Source organism: Miscanthus floridulus, chromosome 8 (genome assembly GCF_019320115.1).
Source record: "Miscanthus floridulus cultivar M001 chromosome 8, ASM1932011v1, whole genome shotgun sequence".
NCBI lineage: Eukaryota > Viridiplantae > Streptophyta > Magnoliopsida > Poales > Poaceae > Miscanthus > Miscanthus floridulus.
The window spans coordinates 86,739,113-86,757,176 of NC_089587.1; the positions used below are offsets into that span (position 1 = coordinate 86,739,113).

Below are 18,064 nucleotides of genomic sequence, written 5' to 3' on the forward strand. Positions count from 1 at the left end.
TTACTTCCTTGGTCTTCAAATCAAGCAATTGAAGAATGGTACATTTATGAGTCAAGGCAAGTACATTAAGAGCATGATCAAGAAGTTTGGCATGAGTGATAGCAAAGTTATTAGCACACCAATGGGAACAAATGGCAACTTGGATAGTGATGCAAGTGGAAATATGGTAGATCAAAAGTTGTATCGGTCTATGATTCGAAGCCTACTCTATATAACCGCATCAAGGCCAGATGTCATGTTTAGTGTATGCATGTGTGCAAGATTTCAAGCCTCACCAAGAGAAAGTCATTTGAAGGCTACAAAGAGAATATTGAGGTACTTGAAGCATACGCCAAATGTTGGTTTATGGTATCCCAAAGGAGCAAAGTTTGAGCTAGTTGGTTACTCTGACTCGGATTATGCGGGATGCAAAGTTAAAAGGAAGAGCACCTCGGGCATATGTCAATTGTTGGGAAGATCACTTGTTTCATGGTCATCAAAGAAGCAAAATAGTGTTGCATTATCAACCGCCGAAGCCGAATACATATTCACCGGTAGTTGTTGTGCACAAGTACTTTGGATGAAGGCCACTTTGAGTGATTTTGGAATCAAGTTCAAGAAAGTGCCATTGCTATGTGACAATGAGAGTACAATCAAGTTGACCAACAATCCGGTTCAACATGCAAGAACAAAGCATATTGATGTATGCCATCATTTCATAAGAGATCACCAACAAAAAGGGGACATTTGCATTGAGAGTGTAGGCACCGAAGATCAACTTACATATATATTCACCAATCCATTGGATGAGAAAAGGTTTTACAAGCTAAGGAATGAATTGAATATATTGGATTTCTCAAATATGTGTTGATGCACCCTCCACTTATATGACATGTCTCTCCTTTGGGCAATCCAAGGTAAAAGTTGATTGGCATAACATACATCCTTGCTAAGGACATGTTTAGTGCATCTATCCATTTTTAGGCTCATTCATGAAAATCAAATGATTTCGATGTCAATATGGTATCACTATTGCTTCTATGCTTGACTTGATCTAGTGGTAGTATATGACATGTTTATGGGCTTGTAAACCTATTGTTTGATCTAGAAAATGAGCTCTAAGTGTTTAGCTCAACATGGTACAAGATAACCCTTAATTGGAGGCATGAAGAAGCTTGTCCTTGGATCAAACCGAGTTAAATATCTTTGGCAAATGATCTAGGTTGGACTAAATTTAGGAAAATGATCCTCACTCCATTGATTGACATTGATAATCTCAACATATCTATCCTTAAGCCTTTGTAGTCATTGATGACAAAGGGGGAGAGAAACAAAGATATAAGTGATAGGGGAAATAACAAAAGATATATTAGTGTACTAAGATGGTGAAAAGACAACAAAGTGGGAGAACTTGACATAAGGGGAGAGATATGATAAAGGAAAGTGATCAATTAAAACTTTGAGCACACAAGTAGGGGGAGCAAGCTCATGAACTTGTATGGTACATTTGAATGTGTATTTCATATGTTTGCTTGCATGGCACAAGTTTTAAATATTCAATATCTATGCTTGTGTGGTATATGCTAGTTGTAGGTTTGAATTATGAAAAGAAAAACTAGCATGCATAGGATATCTAATGATTTCATTTCCAAGAGTTTCCAAGTGGTATAGAACTAACCATGGTGCTAAGGATGGTATAATGGTGCACTCCAATTTGTATCACGCTTCAAAGGTCCATCTTTTATACCTTAGCATCATTTGGTAGACATTGTCTCCTATATTTCCTATCTAAGCATATGTGTGAGCTACAATCCAAACTCTTAGCACATATGTAGGGGGAGCAATTGCTACCATATGGAATTCATGAAACTTGTCCATATCCTTTTACATATGGTAAATATGCTTGGGCAAGCAACATGGATTCAATTGAATTTCAATTCATATCTTTGAGAAAGGGTTGCCATCAATTACCAAAAAGGGGGAGATTGAAAGCTCTAGTTTGGTTTTGGTAAATTGATGAAACCCTAAGTGCTAACTTAGTTTATCAAGTGACCGTGAGATAGGTAGCACATTCCGAGTGATGAAGCAAATAAAGATCATGACATGAAGATGGCGATGCCATGGTGATGATCAAGTGCTTGGACTTGGAAAGAAGAAAGAGAAAAACAAAAAGCTCAAGGCAAAGGTATAAATTGTAGAAGCTATTTTATTTTGGTGATCAAGCCACTTAGAGAGTGTGATCATATTTAGGTTTGATAGCCATACTATTAAGAGGGGTGAAACTCATATCGGAATGCGGTTATCAAAGTACCACTAGATGCTCTAACTCATTGCATATGCATTTAGGATCTAGTGGAATGCTAACACCCTTAAAAATGTTTGTGAAAATATGCTAACACATGTGCACAAGGTAATACACTTGGTGGTTGGCACATTTGAGCAAGGGTGAAGAAGTTAGAAGTGAAAAGGAGTTAGTCTCGCTGGTCATAAGGTGACCGGACGCTGGTCCCTGAGGAACCAGTGCGTCCGGTCAGTTGTAACAGCAAAGACGCTGACGTCGGTCAAATGACCAGACGTTGGGTCACTCAGTGACCAGACGCTGGTAGGGTGTGTCTGGTCCTATTGTTGGGTAGCATAGAGAAAAGTCACTGTGTGACCGGACGCTGGTAGGGTCTGGTCAAGCATGACTGGACGTGTCCGGTCGAAGAAAATTGTTTCTAGAACCTTACTGGAAATGATCGAACGCTGGAGGCTAAGCGTCCCGTCAGTATTGTGCATTGCGTCTGGTCAACTAATGACCGTTGAAATTGGATGAACAGTATTTGAAGCAAGGGACACGTGGCATGAATCACGTGACCGGACACTGAGGACCAGCGTTCGATCGATCGGACCGGAGCGTCCGGTCACCCCGCGTTGTGCCCAGTGAAGGGGTTCAACGGCTCTATTTTGTGGAGGCTTCTATTTAAGCCCCATGGCCGGTTGAAGCTCACACCTTTGGCTATTTTCATTGACATAGCAACCTTGTGAGCTTAGCCAAAGCCCTTCCACTCATCTCCATCATTGATTCATCATCTTTATGAGATTGGGAGTGGATCTAAGTGCATTGCTTGAGTCTTTGCATCTAGAGGCACTTGGTGTTTGTGTTTCGCTGTGGGTTTTGCTTGTTACTCTTGGTGGTTGCCGCCACCTAGATGGCTTGGAGCAGCGAGGATCGTTGAGCGGAGGGTGGTGATTGTCTCCAGCTCCTATCATGGTGATTGTGAGGGGTTCTTGACCTTTCCCCGGTGGAGAGCCAAAAGGTACTCTAGTGGATTGCTCATGGCTTATGTGATCCTCATCTTGTGTTGGTTGTGCAGCACCCTTTGAGGGTTTGGCGTGTGAAGCCAATTAGCGCGTGAACCTCCAAGTGAGTGAATCGCCACAACGAGGACTAGCTTGCCGGCAAGCAAGTGAACCTCGGTAAAAAACATTGTCTTCATCATTGATTCCGAGGTGATTGGTCTTCATTGTTATTCATTCTTATGATTGATTGGTTCCTTCATCTACACAGCGGTATAACTATCTTGATCACTCTCTTTATATTACCGCAAACTAGTTGTCAAGCTCTTTAGTGTAGCTAGTTATGAGAGCTTGCTTGTTTGGTTAGTGTGGCTCTTTAGTTAGTCTTTGAGAGCACACTAACATAGGATAGTGTCATAGCTTTTGTGTGAATAGACATTATCTAAACTAGAATTGTGGTAGGTGGCTTGTATTTTGAGTAGGCTAGCACAACACTTGCTTCACCTCATAATTGTCTAACCATTTTGTTAAGTGTTGTTGTAGAAATTTTATTATGCTATTTACCCCCCCCCCCTCCTCTAGCCATTAGGACCTTTCATGGATTGACTCAGGTGCAACTGTTTATGTTGCTAATTCCTTGTAGGGATTTCATTCGACGAGGACTACGCAAAGAAGAGAAAGACACGTTAAAGTTGTAAATAGAGTCCGAGTAGATGTTGAAGCCGTTGACGATCTTTCTATAGAGCTTGTTGATGGCTTCACACTTTTACTTAGAGATGTACTTTATGTTCCCTCTTTATAGAGAAACTTGATTAGTGTTTCATGCTTGGACAATGATAGATATGATTGCCATTTTAGAAATGGCAAATGTAAGATAACATTTAATAATGCATGTGTTGGTCTTGCTATCTTACAAAATGAGCTTTATTTGTTATCACTATGTGATGATGTGAATGTTATATGCGATGATGGGAACGTTGCATGCGACAATGAGAATGTATCCTTGTTTGCGGATGTAAATAGAAAACGAAAGAGAGCTCACGATGCGTTGTCGAAATTATGACACTGTCATTTAGGCCATATTTCGAGGGGGAGAATAGAAAGACTAGTTAAGAATGATATTCTTCCTCCATTAGAGTTCTTAGATTTAGAACAATGCAGAGAATGCATAAAAGGAAAGTATGTAAAGAAAATTAAGAAAGATGCCAAATGAAGCGCAAGAATTTTATAGATTATTCACACCGACATTTGTGGTCTGTTTCCTGTAAAGAGTGTGGATGGTTGTGATTCATTCATAACATTCATAGATGATTACTCCCGTTATGGCTACATTTATCTAATCAAAGAAAGAACAGAAGGATTGGATAAATTTAAGATATTTAAGGCAGAAGTTGAAAACCAACATAATTTAAAGATTAAGATAGTCAGGTCCGACCGTGGGGGGAGTACTACGGTCGGCATACCCCATATGGCCAAGTTCCTAGACCTTTTGTAAGGTTCTTACAGGAGAATGGCATAGTAGCCCAGTATTCTACATCGGGCGAACCTCAGCAGAATGGAGTAGCTGAAAGACACAATCGTACCCTAATGGATATGGTGTGTAGTATAATAAGTTACTCTACCTTACCATTGAGCCTGTGGATGGAGGCGTTAAAAACCACCATTTATATTCTCAATAGAGTACCAAGTAAGTCGCTGACCAAAACACCGTATGAGTTATGGACAGGAAGAGTACCCTCACTAAACCACTTACATGTGTATGGGAGTCCTACTGAGGCTAAAGTATTTAACCCAAACATTGGGAAGCTAGATCTTAAAATAGTAAGTTGCCATTTCATTGGCTACCTAGAAAAGTCAAAAGGTTTTTGTTTCTATTGTCCAGACAGACATACAAAGTTTGTGGAAACGAGACACACTGTCTTCCTAGAGGATGAAATGATGAGGGGGACATGGTAGCTCGAGAAATTGACCTTGAAGAGAAGCGGGTGTATCACAAGCCATTTTTCTCACTACCTGCTGTCGCTGCACCGACAGTGCAAGATACTGTGGTGCCAGCACCTATTGTTATTCCGCCTGTGGAAACAATAAATGACGATGAGGAACTTGTTCTTTAGGATCCTGTAGAACCTATTGCCACATATGAGGGGGAGCAACAACAGCCTCAAACAGAAGATGTGCCAAATGTGGAGGTCCCTAGAAGGTCTCAAAGAGTTAGAAAATCAGCTATTCCTGCTGACTATGAAGCACACAACACTAAGTAATTTCAAATGGAGGATGATCCCACCTCATTTGAAGAAGCCATAAGAAGTGGTCATTCATCAAAGTGGCTTCAGACCATGGAAGATGAAATGAAATCTATGAATACCAATAAAGTTTGAGACTTGGAAATAATTCCTAAAGGAGCCAAAATAGTAGGCTGTAAATGGGTCTACAAAACAAAACTTGACTCTCAAGGGAATATAGAGAGATATAAAGCACGACTTATGGCAAAAGGCTTTACATAAAGAGAAGGGATTAATTATAATGAGTCTTTTTCTCTAGTCTCATGTAAGGATTCCTTCAAAATCATAATGGCATTAGTGACACATTACGATTTAAAATTACATCAGATGGATATAAAGATGACATTTCTCATCAGGGACTTGGAGGAAAATGTTTATATGGCACAACCAAAAGGTTTTATCATGGAAGGAAAAGAACGAATGAGATGTCACCTAAAGAAATCTATTTATGGATTAAAACAAGCTTCAAGACAGTGGTACTTGAAGTTTTATCAGACAATAAGGAATTTTGGGTTTAAAGAGAATGTTGAGGACAATTGTGTCTATGCAAAGTTTAAGAATGGGAAGTTTATCTTCTTTGTCCTATATGTGGATGATATCTTACTTGCTAGTAGTGATGTTAGTCTACTACTAGAGACAAAGAAGTTTTTGTCCTCAAAATTTGATATGAAAGATCTTGGTGAAGCTTTGTTCGTTCTAGGGATCGAGATTCACCGAGATAGAAGTAAAGGGGTATTAGGACTGTCACAAAAGGCATACATAGAAAAGATCTTAAAGAAATTCAGTATGCACAAATGTAGTCCCTCACCTGCTCCTATAGTCAAGGGCGACAGATATGGGGATTTTTAATGCCCTAGGAATCAGTATGAGATCGATCAAATAAAAACGGTTTCATATGCTTCAGCTATCGGAAGCTTGCAATATGCTCAAGTATGTACGCGCCCTAACTTGGTATTTGTTATCGAGTTACTTGGCAGATTCCAGAGCAATTCTAGAACATAACACTAAAAATTAGTAAAAAAAAGTATTGCGTTATTTGCAAAGAACGAAAAGCCTCATGATGACATATAGAAGATCAGATTCACTCCATATAGTGGGATATTCAGATTCTGATTATGCGGGAGATGGTAGGAAATCCACGTCTGGATATGTATTCACTCTCGCATGGGGAGCTATTTCATGGAAAAGCTCAAAGCAAACCATCACTACATCGTCCATAATGTATGCCGAGTTTGTAGCGTGTTATGAGGCAACGGGGCAGGTGAACTGGCTAAAGAAGTTCATACCTGGTTTGAAGGTGGTTGATGACATCTATAGACCACTTAAGTTATACTGCGATAATAATCCAGCAGTACAGTATATTCACAACAATAAGTCAAGTGGTGCTGCCAAACACATTGACATAAAATATTATGTTATGAAAGATAAAGTCCAGGATCATGTCATAAGTCTTGAGCATATAGGTATCGAAAATATGCTCGTAGATCCGCTCACAAAAGGCTTACCACCCAACGTGTCAGAGAACATGTAGCCGACATGGGTTTAAGGGAAAGCCTATAATTCCTGGACAAAAGAAGACCCAAAGTTAAGTATCTATTTCAGAACAGAGTGGTGTGTTGTAGCTGTTAAATCTATCGGCAATTGACCGTGACGATGAAACATGCTCTATGCGCTAATCTGTAATAGAGTGAACAAAAGTAAATGATATGAAATTAAAAGATGGTAGGAGATCAAGGAGAAGATTGTTAGATTAATCTCTAATCCTAAACTGGGCCCAACGGCCCAGTTGGGCCTTTGATCCGCGCCCTGATCGGGGGCGCCCAGCCCACTATGGCTAGAAGACCCCTGCCACAATGCGCAATAAATAAAGATGGGGGCCGACGGCTCTGAGTATGAGGTTCGCCTGAGCCGAGCTCCCCACCGATAAACCCTAAACCCGATCTAGTAAGGGACGCAGCCAGTGACGGGAAGCACCTCCATCATAGCACTGCGCCGCCTCCGGACTGCGTCACTGGACTCCACTGCCTTTACCGCCGGTCGCCACCGCACATCACCGACGTCGTCTTCACCGACCGTCGCTGCCCTAGTGCAGACACCGATTCCATGGCGGACGCGAGCGGATCCTCCTTTATGGTGTCAGGTTCGACACGTTCTTCTACTCCACCCCTCTCTATCTCTCTCGTTACACTAGTAGATGTTCTAGGGCTCATGATTCTATTAAATAGCAAGCAGACGTGCTAGTTCTATGCCTAGAGATCCTGTTCTAGGTCTAACAATTAGTAGAAATGATGTTGCATTTTTTTATCAAAAAAAAGAATACTTTTTTTCTTATATGCACTTCTTTTAGGGATACATACTGAATTCACTTTTGGATCCATTCAAAAAAAAAAGAGTGCTTGGACAGGTGTGAATGTAGCTTCGGTAGGCCCATGTTGTTTAGATCCACCATTGGGCTGAAAGTTGATACTTAGACTCCTTCGGACCATGGGCTTCATTCTCATATTACTTTTATTCTGCAGGACGTACGGCCCATCAAAAGCCACTGCAGGTTTTGGTCCTTTTAATTCTTTGGTACTTACGGAAAACACGCAATGATCAAAGATTTAATACTATCTGTTGTGAGAGTTTTCTTCTTCATGAGGATTGTGCCACTGATGAATCTTACAGTTTAACTGTTGAATATGATACTCCTTCCTTTGCTAATCCTGTGCATTTAGGCCTTAACAGTCTCCCTTCTCCAGACTCCAGGTTCAGAATATACTTCTCTGGTGGCACATGTTGTTGATGGTCCTTTTTTTTTTTTTGCCAAAGGGCCTCTAGTCCAACTGGTTAGAGCGTCCCGGCGGCACTCCTCAGGTCCTGGGTTCGATTTTCCGTGGGAGCGAATTTCAGGCTAAGATTAAAAAACTCCCCTCGTCTGTCCCACACCAAAGCATAGGTCTAAGGACCGGTCCGGTCTCACAGGGCGACGGTGCCGCTGTGTAAGGGTGGGGCAGGGATTCGGAGGTTTTCTGGGCCTGCGTGAGAAGGTCTTCTTTTTAATGCAATGTCTGGGGGTGGTCATACCCTCGCTGGTCCCTTTTTTTTTGTGATGCTTCTGTTTGCTTGCATGGTTGATGGTTCTCAAGCTCAAAACCAAACTGCCATTGGTGTGCTAATCCTAACTACTCCAACTTATGGTATGCGTTCGGCTTCTTTTTTGCAGGTTGCTTGCTCCATGAATCTTGGATCCTTCGGAGGCTGAAGCACATCCCTCTTGCTTGGTGTCAAAATCGCTAATGCGCTTTAACTTGCAGGTGGCACAAACTTGATAAGAATAATCAGATTCTTGCCTCAGCTGTTCAGGCTGATTATTGACGTCAAGCTCCATGTCATTGCTCAGGCTAATTCTTGTTGAGATAGAACAAATCAATAGACACACAGGCTAGACATTGCAGATTGTTTCGGATCAGCAAGACACTTGCGTCTATATATGGTGCCTTATTGATGGCCATGTGAGCTTCGCTAATCGATTTTGTACAGTAGAACTTCACATTCAGGTGCACACGTATGGTAAAAAAATAAAAAAACAAACAAAAAAAAACTTTAGCATGCAGGATTTAGCTCATATGCGAATAGTTGGTGCTTGATGACATTTACAAAGGTTGGATGTGCCATAATCAGATCCGAGGTCTGTCAGACCAGCGATAAAACAAAACAAAAACAATATTCATGGAACTAAGTTCAAATATCAGTTACTACCATCCATGTACATTGTTCATTAATTAATGTGCAAAAGCACTCCATTGCCTTTCCTCAAAATATCACTCAGCAAATAACATCATGCTAAATCATCTGAAGTACAGTGCACGCTTTTGTCAGCAGCTACCTCTTTCTTCAACTTCTCCCAGACTTCTGGACCCTTTTCATGTTTTAGGACCAGATAGTTAAAAAACCGCTTCTCTGAACAAGCTAATAAGGTGGATAGAGCAAAATTAGGAGGAACCAGCCCTCTTTCTTGCAGCCAATTGTACATTAGAAACCTAGCTTTGGTTCTCTCTATAGTGAACGACAAGAACGCGGGGTATCCAACCAGAGCGCTTAGAGGATATGATGTCTCATTTAAAAGGAAAGATATCTTGGACTCAAGGACATGTATCTTCTGATTCAGAACCTGCGGCGCTACTTTGATCATGTTCGATACATCCTTGGGCTCAAATCCAATCTTCACCAAAAAGTCAAACCGATCTTGTAGCTCATCACCCTTACCACGGAAAGCTTTTAGTGCCTTATTCATATCATCAGAGCCTTCCTCAAATCCTATGTTTTTCAAAAAAATCACCTTCTCCTTCAGTGATTTCTCAGTCCTGTCACAAGGCGGTAGGCGGTTGACCTTTAACCCTAATGCATATTTCATCAGTTCACGTGGCTCTTCCATTATAATCTTCCACAAACGCTTCTTCCCCACATTGAGATATGTAAGAATGCTGTTTGCCTTCTTCACTCGAGCAGAACCCAGCATTGATGCATTTGCTACCACAAACTTCTTAATATCCTCCTCGCTTACATCAATGCCAGTTAAGAATAGTATAACACTCTGTATGTTCCTTGCGAAACTCCTGGCCTGTACATCTGGGAAGTCCATGAAAAGATTAAACAGATCTTCTTTTCCAGACCCTGCTTTCAGCATAATGGCAACTGCCCTAAACAGTACCTTTCCAGAACCATCCAACAAGAAATCTGGGCGTTGCCTGATCAATTTACCAATACCCTCCTTGTCGAATCCCAATTCAGTAAAAAATTGAGGAACTTCAACCATCTTTCTCCAATTATACGACTTCTTTATAGATAAGAATTGACCAATCCAGTCTCTCTGAATGCCAATGTCATCTAGCCACTTTATGATCTTCAATTCAGCGAGTGGGCCACGTGTCAATACAGCAGGACAACAGGTTACCAGTTTTATCACAGTGGTCTTACTGAACCCTAGATCCTCAATAGCTCTTAGCTTAGATGCAAGCACACCATCACCAAAACTGAAAACCTCCCCAGCATCCCTGTATATTCCCCCTATCTTAGTGCGCATAACCCCATAATTGCAAAGAACATGGTAGTTTTCCAGCAATGTCTCGTCATCGGATAGAAACATGAGATCCTGAGGCAGAAAGGATTCATACTCACTCGGCTTGAAGCCGATGCTCTCGAAGAATGGCTCAAACTCATTGATCGGATAATACCTGAACAGACGCTGCAACGCATTAGTGGCCCTCTCATCCCTCATCTCCCTTGTCTTCACCTTTGACCTGAACACTGCCTCATCCCCCTCCACAGGGTCCTCGATAGCATCCTTCACCTGGTTCAGCAGCTTGCTCACAAAGGCAGGTGAGTGCTTGCTTATATGTTCGGCATCCGAAAAGCTCAGCCCCCTGGTGACATGGAGGTACTCCATGAAAGTCTGCTGAGCGGTCCAGAACACCCGCATCTTCTTCATTCGCCTGATCTCCTCATCTACCATTGCCACTGCATCAGCACAATCCAAGGGTTTCTCACCCCTAACACGTGCAGGAGCAGCCGAGTAAGCCCGCAACTGATACCCATGACCAGTTGGGGTAACCCCCCACCAATTCAACACAGCTGATGATTCTTCAACATCCCGGGTATCAGTAGCAAACTGGTGTGGTGCTCGGTACGGCTCACCGTGCTCCACAATAAGTTGAACCAGGGGAACCCGCCTGAGGCCGCGACCGGCCCTTAGTGCGCTCCGGAGGATCATGGGGAAACCGAGCTGGAAGCGCTGGCAGGACGGCAAGAAAGGCGCCAACTTTGGCGTGCTACTCCACGACCGCCATCGATGGCGACTCCAGCTTCTGCACCCTCAGCGCCCAGTCTGCACGCGGAAATCAAAACGACAAATAAGGCAAATGTTAAGATCGATATCTCCCACGGGGGCAAGATGCTTAGTACCAGAAGGAGAGCGTACCAAGTGACGTAGCACGCTGCTGCTGCTGAGGCGGCGGCGTCAAACGGTCGCCGGCGCAGATCGTGCAGTGGCAGCCGTTGCGCGAGCTCCTTGGTTGAGTGGGGCAGAGCAGATGAAGCTGCGGCAAAGAGGGCGCAGACTGAGCGAGGAGGTGGGAGGAGGCAGGCTGCTGGTGGCGCGCGGCGGACGAGACGGTGCGGCCAGCGGCGGAGGAGTTGAGTTGCGGTGGGGACATGGGGTTTGGGTGTGCTCCGGCCGCCGGGAGTGGAAGCAGCTGATGGGCCGTCGCGCGCGGAACAAAGCCCAGAAAAGGATTTTTATTATATCTCGTCCTTTGCAGAATTTAATTGCCTCAAACGAAAAATTGCAAAGAAAATATAATCTTACGGCCAATCGAAACGGTGAGATTTAAATTACGTCACTTCAATTGGCAGGATTCTTTTTTTTTATCTGTAAATTAGACAAATCTAGACGCTCATATATATTGACACATATTCACACCCCTATTAATGCGCGCATACCCTACCATTAGGAGTATATTTGAAAGATTAAGCCGATAAATCCCAAGATTAATGGATCACTTAGAAAATTAGAAATTTTCAATATAAACAATGATGAAGATAAATACACATAAAAAATACTAAGCTTGACAAGACCTACAACTTTATATTTCATAACATTTTCTTTTTCCTTGTGCAAATAGTAATCTTTATTTCATAACATTTTCCTTTTTCATTTGACCTCATATGGAGATAGATTTCTTTTGAAAATTAAACCTTTTCATTTGACCTGATATGGAGATAGATTTGAAAATTATAGAGATCTAAAGATAGCTCATAACGTTTTGTTTAAAGCCATATCAGTGCCAAAGCGGCCAGTTGGCAGACCGGCCTGTTCACGGAGAAAAAGTTCTGGTTCGAACATGCCTAAGCCAAACTTGTGCAGACTAAATTTTTCACAGCTTCAGCAAAATTTCATCGACAAACTTCTCTTTTTTGAGCGAAGACGAGCCAAATATCGTCAGGTTCCGCACTCGGACCCTACATGACAAACTGATGTGCAGTTTCTGGATTTTGGTACAAACACACAAGCATACCAGATGGCTAGCAATTTATAGACATATACTTTTCCTGTTCATGACACTTCAGCAACTGAGTCAACCACCATTCTTCTACCAGATCATGGTGTCGACCAAGCATACATCAATGAAGTGAACATGAGACATCCAGTTAGCTAAACAACCAACCACTGTATACATAAGTAAATAAGTTCGAATGTAGGTCCCCACCAAAAACAAGCACACCAACTCAAACACATTCACAAGTTACAATAAACAATGACCAATCAAACAAAGGCCGAGGCATAACCCCCTGAACCCCAGCAAAGTGCAGGTAAAAGGTCTGCTGCACTGAAGTCCATATTACACACACCTGGGGTGAAAATGTAAAAGAAGAAGAGAAATGTTGGTGGTGTACAATGCTTTCACGGTAAGGGTGCCTATGACCCAAGTCTCCTTCCTCCATGGTTCAGCAGAACAGCCTCAGGGAGAGGGAGAGCAATCCAATCCTGCTCAAAGATCTGCGACAATACACAGCATACTGAACCCTAACGTGTTCAGTAAATTGATCTACTTGTCAGCGTGTCGCCGCTTGTGTCTCTTGTGGCCATGGTTACCATTACCACCACGAGGCCTTTTATTCTTTTTGGTGCTACATAAAAGCAACGGAAGATAATTTTCAGTTTACTTGAGGTCACGCTAATAGCTATTAGGATTGAAATCAGCATTTAATTTATGAGAAACTAACCAGAAGGTCTCTACTAGAAGCCTGTATATAATGAAGACAGGCAGAGCTAGCAAAGCAGAAGCCTGTACATAAATTAGTATGTTTGTTAGATGACCACTAAGCTGTGGTTCCCTGCCGAATTAATGTGGAGTGCTTACCAGGAACCAAACTAACTCCTTCGTTGCAAATGATTTTGTTATGTCATGCTGGTGAAGGTAGTCCATGATGCTTGCTTGAGCCTACACATGTTAGAATTTTGTCACATCAGTTTTTTTAAAAGAAAAAATAAAAATATCACATGATAGAAAGAACTAAACATATATAACAACCAGCTAAAAGTATATCAAAACAAAAGTTAAATTCATTAACTTAATGAAGCAGCTAAAAATAGAAGAGAACACAAACTATCATGAGAAGGGCTATCATTTCTAGACCCTATGCAGAAACATTTATACAGCACCCTTCAGGAAAGAAGGCTAAAATAAGGGCATGTCCCGTGGCAACCATAAGCAGCTCGGCATGCTACATCTAGAGGGTAAAAGGTAAGACTGGGGAGCAGATATGCACACGTCACACGAGTTGGATACCAGATCAAAGTGTGGCTTTAGGCTACAGCTACTACCTACAGCACATGGCAGAATAGGACATATTGAAATGGCATGCAACAGGAACTGGAATGGAATTAAAAAAGAACCACAAACCTGTCGATGGTATGTGGTTGCCGACTCAAGAAATGACCCATATGCATGAACTGCTCTCTTAGTGTATGGCTTCAGAGTAGTTCTAACTTTCTCAACATGTGGCTTAGTGATCTCAGCAATTTGATCAATGTAAGGCTTAGAAAACTTCTTGACTTCCTGGATCAACATAATCAAATAAATGAATATCAGCAACTGCATATGGATTACTATAATCAACACGTTGCTGCCCTTGAAGTAGAGGATGAAACTGTATATATTCTTGAAACAGAAAATGCAGCAATTACCTGGTAGTAGGGATGAGCGAACTCTTTAACTTTGACAACATGAGGTGTCATAGCATCTCTTGACGACTCATAAAACTCCACTGATCTTGTTGATACCTTCTGCACATAAGGTTCTGCATTTTTCTTCAGGACAACCAATTTTTCCTTGACAGGAATCCATTTCTTCAATCATAGAAAGTAACAATGTCAGCAAACTGTCAGTGCAAGGTAAAACAAAAGAAACTAAGTACATGAACAGATGGGCATTACCATCTTAGCAGTCTCAATATGAGGTTCAGCCCATTTCTTTGCCTGAGCTGATTTTTCTGAAGCCTGAAATATTAGATATGCAGACATATAAATGGTAGTTTTATTTGTGCAATGCATTTTGAATTGAAAATAAAAGAAGTATGAAGAGGCACCTTATGCAGAACATTATGCACAGCAGGTTTTCCATGTTCATTCCAGTGGCCTGATACAACCTCCTACAAATGATGATAAATACAGCGGTGAGAGATCATGAGCATGTAAATTCCATGAGAACAAAAATTGCATTGATAAATATTTGTGGTTCCGCTCTTACCACATAGTGAGCATACTGTGCCGCTAACCAAGGTGGCAGCCATGCTCCATGAACCTGAAAAAAGGAAACGAGAATGAATCATAAATATGCTGTAGATGGGAACAAGCAAGAAAAGACATCATCGAAGACAAGCATTTGCTTTTCAAGGCAGTAGAACTACAATATGTATACTCTGCTTAACCTAGTCTAGGTAAGTAGGTAACCATTATAACTTTAAACACACTAGTGAAGTGCCAAGCAACAAATAGTGCATCTTAAAAGGTATGTAGCTATTGTGGAACAAAAGATTTATCGAAACTTATCTCTAAAACTGGTAGCGAACCACCCAACTGGAGGAAATAAATGTCTTGATTGATTACTACAAATAACTTTTGGGAACCACAAGAATTTATGCAGATTGAACTTATTTGTTCTTACACTACTTTGTGATTGTTTTTAAACAGAAATAGTAAATAATAAAGAGAATGAAATATGGAATAGATCAGTAGTAGTAGTAGTAGTAGTAGTAGTAGAGGATTTCAACATGCTTTGCCTAGTAAAATGATTTTGTGGAACATAAACAGACATGTTTGCACTCTGAACACCATCCATACCCGAGAGTATAAAGCAAACCTGCACTGCAATAAATTTAGTAACTTTTTGTCTTATTATATGTTTGTTAGTATGCTCAGATGATGTTATTACATTGCTAAAATTTCTAAATTCATTAAGTACAACTGATGATAGCGACAGAATATATCCTTACCTCTGTCAGCTGTTTTGCCTTAGCAGTTGCTTCTAAGTGCAACCTCATCAATTCCTCCTACGATGTGAAAGAACAAATATGTAACAATACCACAACAACCAGGACAACAGTGCATTAATAATAAACAAACTTGTTGCATACCTCGGCGACTTTAAGAGCACGTTCTGTCTTCTTGATTTTGCGTTTTTGCTCATCACTTTCCTTTTGGATCTAGCAAGGAAAAATATAAGAACAATGCAATCCAACATCTAAAGTATCCATTTGGTTGAATGGTCTTTCACCAAATGTCTTCAATAGAATTTAAAATTTCAATGGACTTCAGACTCTAGTATAGATATCTAATTTAATGATCTGCTAGTGTCATAAGAATGTGTTGCAGGCTTGTATATAGCCAACTAGAAAGGGAAAAGCAGATGGCATATACACTTACAGTAGCACATGAAATTAAAAATAAGTTGACCACAACTATTCCATAGACAAGGATTATGCACTTACTGTATTAAGCTTTTCATTCAGCTCTTCCACCTTCTTCTCTGCATCGTTGGCCCTAGATTCTAGTGCTGCTTTCTGGCTACTTTGTGCTTCAATATCCTTTTTGAGCTTGTCAATCTAGAACAGGAGAAAAATAAAATGAGAAATCGTAAACACATCTAGCACGTTCCAAATGTTCATGAACTCTTATAATCTATACCTGCTTCTCAAGCTCAACAGCCTTGGCATTGGCCTTGTTAGCCTGCTCCTCGGCAGCTACAGACCCTTTTGCCTGTACATGGATAAGCATAAGTGCACAGTTATTTGTAAGAATGTTTAAGACTAACTGTTGTGTTTTAAATTGCATACCTGGAGAGAAGCAATCTCGCCCTGCATAGAGGTAATAGCCTTTGACTTCTCCTCAATGGCTTTCTCCAGGTTCTTGATGGCATCGTCCTTATTCTTCAGTAACTGAGATCGCTCTGCTATGTCTGACTCTGTAGCATGAAACCAATCATAATGATGTTTTACTAGAAGGGATCATTACGTGCGATTTCAATCTGTATGACTCTAAATTGAAATGAATTTGGTCACATAGGCTAATTTAGAATGCCAAAGTGGCATAGTAAAGCAAACTGCTTTGCTTATGACAGAAACAATACCACAATGAAAAGATATTATTTCCATGCCGTGGCACAGTTTGAGTCTATACTCTTCAGTAGTACAGGCATCTTCAGAGCACCATTAATTTACTGTTTTACTGCAATTAATATTGCTAGACTTTCCCGAGCTATTCAATTCAATTAAGACTACGGGCCTGTATGGTCTGTGTGAAGTGTATTTGGTTGGAATTTTCAGTACACGTCAATGAAGCAGGCCCCAAAAATTATTATGGCAGTGGTTCACCATCCAACTGATCCAAGGCAAAAGCACAAGAGCTGCAATTACACACTGGCCCACCGCCCACTGTCGTAAATGTAACAGTAGTAGTAAATGGGAACTTTTGTGTAAATAAAATAAATAAAGTAAAGTAAAACGGCAGCCAGAAAAAAAAAGCTAGTAGAAGTACTATGTGGTAACGGTGTATAAACAACAGAAGGAGCTGGGTATTTTTCCCTAAAATGAGCAGTTTCCTGAAAAAGAGAGAATTATCCAGTTTTGTACCAAAAAGAGAGAATTATCCAATTTTGCATTCATCCCATGGTCGAAATCAGCACGAACGGAATCAATAAAATCTCGCAGCACCCCGAGCTCCTCGATCAATCGAGCAAAGGCAGACGCTAAACCCCCCACCAAACAGATCCGTGTAGCTCACCAACCACCGCGAAATTGAATTGGGCCCTAAACTTCGGAGCTCAACGGAGCGGCGTCAATCCAGTGAAACAGCACGAATTAACCTAGCCGCGAGGCATAAAATCGACGATTCTACCACCACCCGCCCCAACCCAAAACATCCCGAGAGCAAAATCAAGCGCGCCCCGTGGATTCGAGGCTTGGGCACTGACCTAAGGCGGAGATCTTCGCGCGGAGCTGCCCCAGCTCGGCCCTGAGCGCCGCGGCCTCCGCAGCCTCCTCCGCCCTGAGCGCCGCCGCGGCCTCCACCGCGCCGGCCACTGAGTCCGCGGCCACCACCGGCTCCTCGGCGGTCGCGCCGGCGCCGGCGATCAGAAAGCGCCAGCACCAGCGCCACAAGGGGCCCTCGAGATCCCCATCCCCGCGAGCCCCTCGCCGACCACCAGCTTCTCCCTCCCCCTCCGCCTCGGCGAGGCTAATCCAATCCTTGGTTCCAACGACGCGCACGCAGGGGGAGGAGGGGACTCGCGAACTCGTGCGTGCCCGCCTGCCCGGTGTCGTTCGTTCCTCGGGCGCAGCGCAGATCTTTTTGATGACGCTGCGAGGTGGCGGGCGGGGGCACGTGACCTGGTACGTGGTGGCGGGGCGGGGGCGCACGTGGCGGACAGCTATTGGGTCCGAGACGTGGGGGCGCGTACGGGCATGGAGTCACTGTGCCGTGGGGC

The 18,064-nt window shown here is 42.2% G+C and overlaps 1 protein-coding gene and 1 pseudogene across 1 annotated transcript; both read right to left on the reverse strand.

Annotated features, from left to right (window-relative positions):
• Positions 1-9,143: 9,143 nt before the first annotated feature.
• Positions 9,144-12,591, reverse strand: LOC136476887 (transcription termination factor MTEF18, mitochondrial-like). The gene is made up of 3 exons (XM_066474855.1): positions 11,887-12,591; positions 11,500-11,773; positions 9,144-11,406 (listed from the first exon to the last, which is right to left on the reverse strand). The coding sequence occupies exon 3, from the start codon at positions 11,290-11,292 to the stop codon at positions 9,361-9,363; it is 1,932 nt and encodes a 643-aa protein (XP_066330952.1). The 5' UTR covers positions 11,293-11,406; positions 11,500-11,773; positions 11,887-12,591; the 3' UTR covers positions 9,144-9,360.
• Positions 12,592-12,803: 212 nt separating this feature from the next.
• On the reverse strand, positions 12,804-17,891 carry LOC136476888 (spindle pole body component 110-like; annotated as a pseudogene).
• Positions 17,892-18,064: the final 173 nt, after the last annotated feature.

Coding starts and splice junctions, on each gene's coding strand:
- LOC136476887 (XM_066474855.1), bottom strand. CDS start 11,292: ATGATCCTCCGGAGCGCACTAAGGGCCGGTCGCGGCCTCAGGCGGGTT.